Below are 597 nucleotides of genomic sequence, written 5' to 3' on the forward strand. Positions count from 1 at the left end.
GCCAAGGATTGGTACAAGAACAGTTTGGTATATCAGATCTATCCAAGAAGCTTCCAGGACAGCAATGGCGACGGCATCGGTGATTTAAACGGTATCACGAGCAGGTTGGAGCACATCGCGGAAATTGGCGCCGATGCGCTATGGATGTCACCAATCTTCTCTAGCCCGCAGGTAGATTACGGCTACGATGTCTCCAATTATACCGATATCAATGTGGAGTACGGCACCCTCGCTGATTTCGACGCGCTCGTGAAGAAGGCGAAGTCCCTCGGGTTGAAAGTAATCCTTGATTTCGTGCCGAATCACAGTTCCGACCAGCACGAATGGTTCCTTAAGAGTATCGACAGGATCAAGCCCTACGACAACTACTACATCTGGAAGGATGGGAAATCGAACGGCACCGAGCCGCCGAACAACTGGCTGAGCGTTTTCGGGGGTCCCGCTTGGACGAAGAACGAGAAACGCGGGCAGTATTATATGCATCAGTTCGCCGCCGGACAGCCGGAATTCAACTACCACAACGCCGAATTGCGAGAAGAAATGAAGAATGTGTTGACTTTCTGGATGAAGCGGGGCGTGGAGGGATTCCGCATTGAC

At 51.8% G+C, this 597-nt stretch overlaps 1 protein-coding gene across 1 annotated transcript; it reads left to right on the forward strand.

Annotated features, from left to right (window-relative positions):
• Positions 1-3: 3 nt before the first annotated feature.
• LOC105461127 (maltase A2-like) lies at positions 4-591 on the forward strand (the record flags this gene model as incomplete). Its single annotated transcript, XM_011707611.1, has 1 exon — positions 4-591. A coding segment is annotated over one exon (588 nt), but the record flags the coding sequence as incomplete, so codon positions are not given.
• Between the last annotated feature and the right edge of the window lie 6 nt (positions 592-597).

This window comes from Wasmannia auropunctata, unplaced genomic scaffold (assembly GCF_000956235.1).
Source record: "Wasmannia auropunctata unplaced genomic scaffold, wasmannia.A_1.0 LD308553.1, whole genome shotgun sequence".
In the NCBI taxonomy this organism is placed as follows: Eukaryota; Metazoa; Arthropoda; class Insecta; order Hymenoptera; family Formicidae; genus Wasmannia; species Wasmannia auropunctata.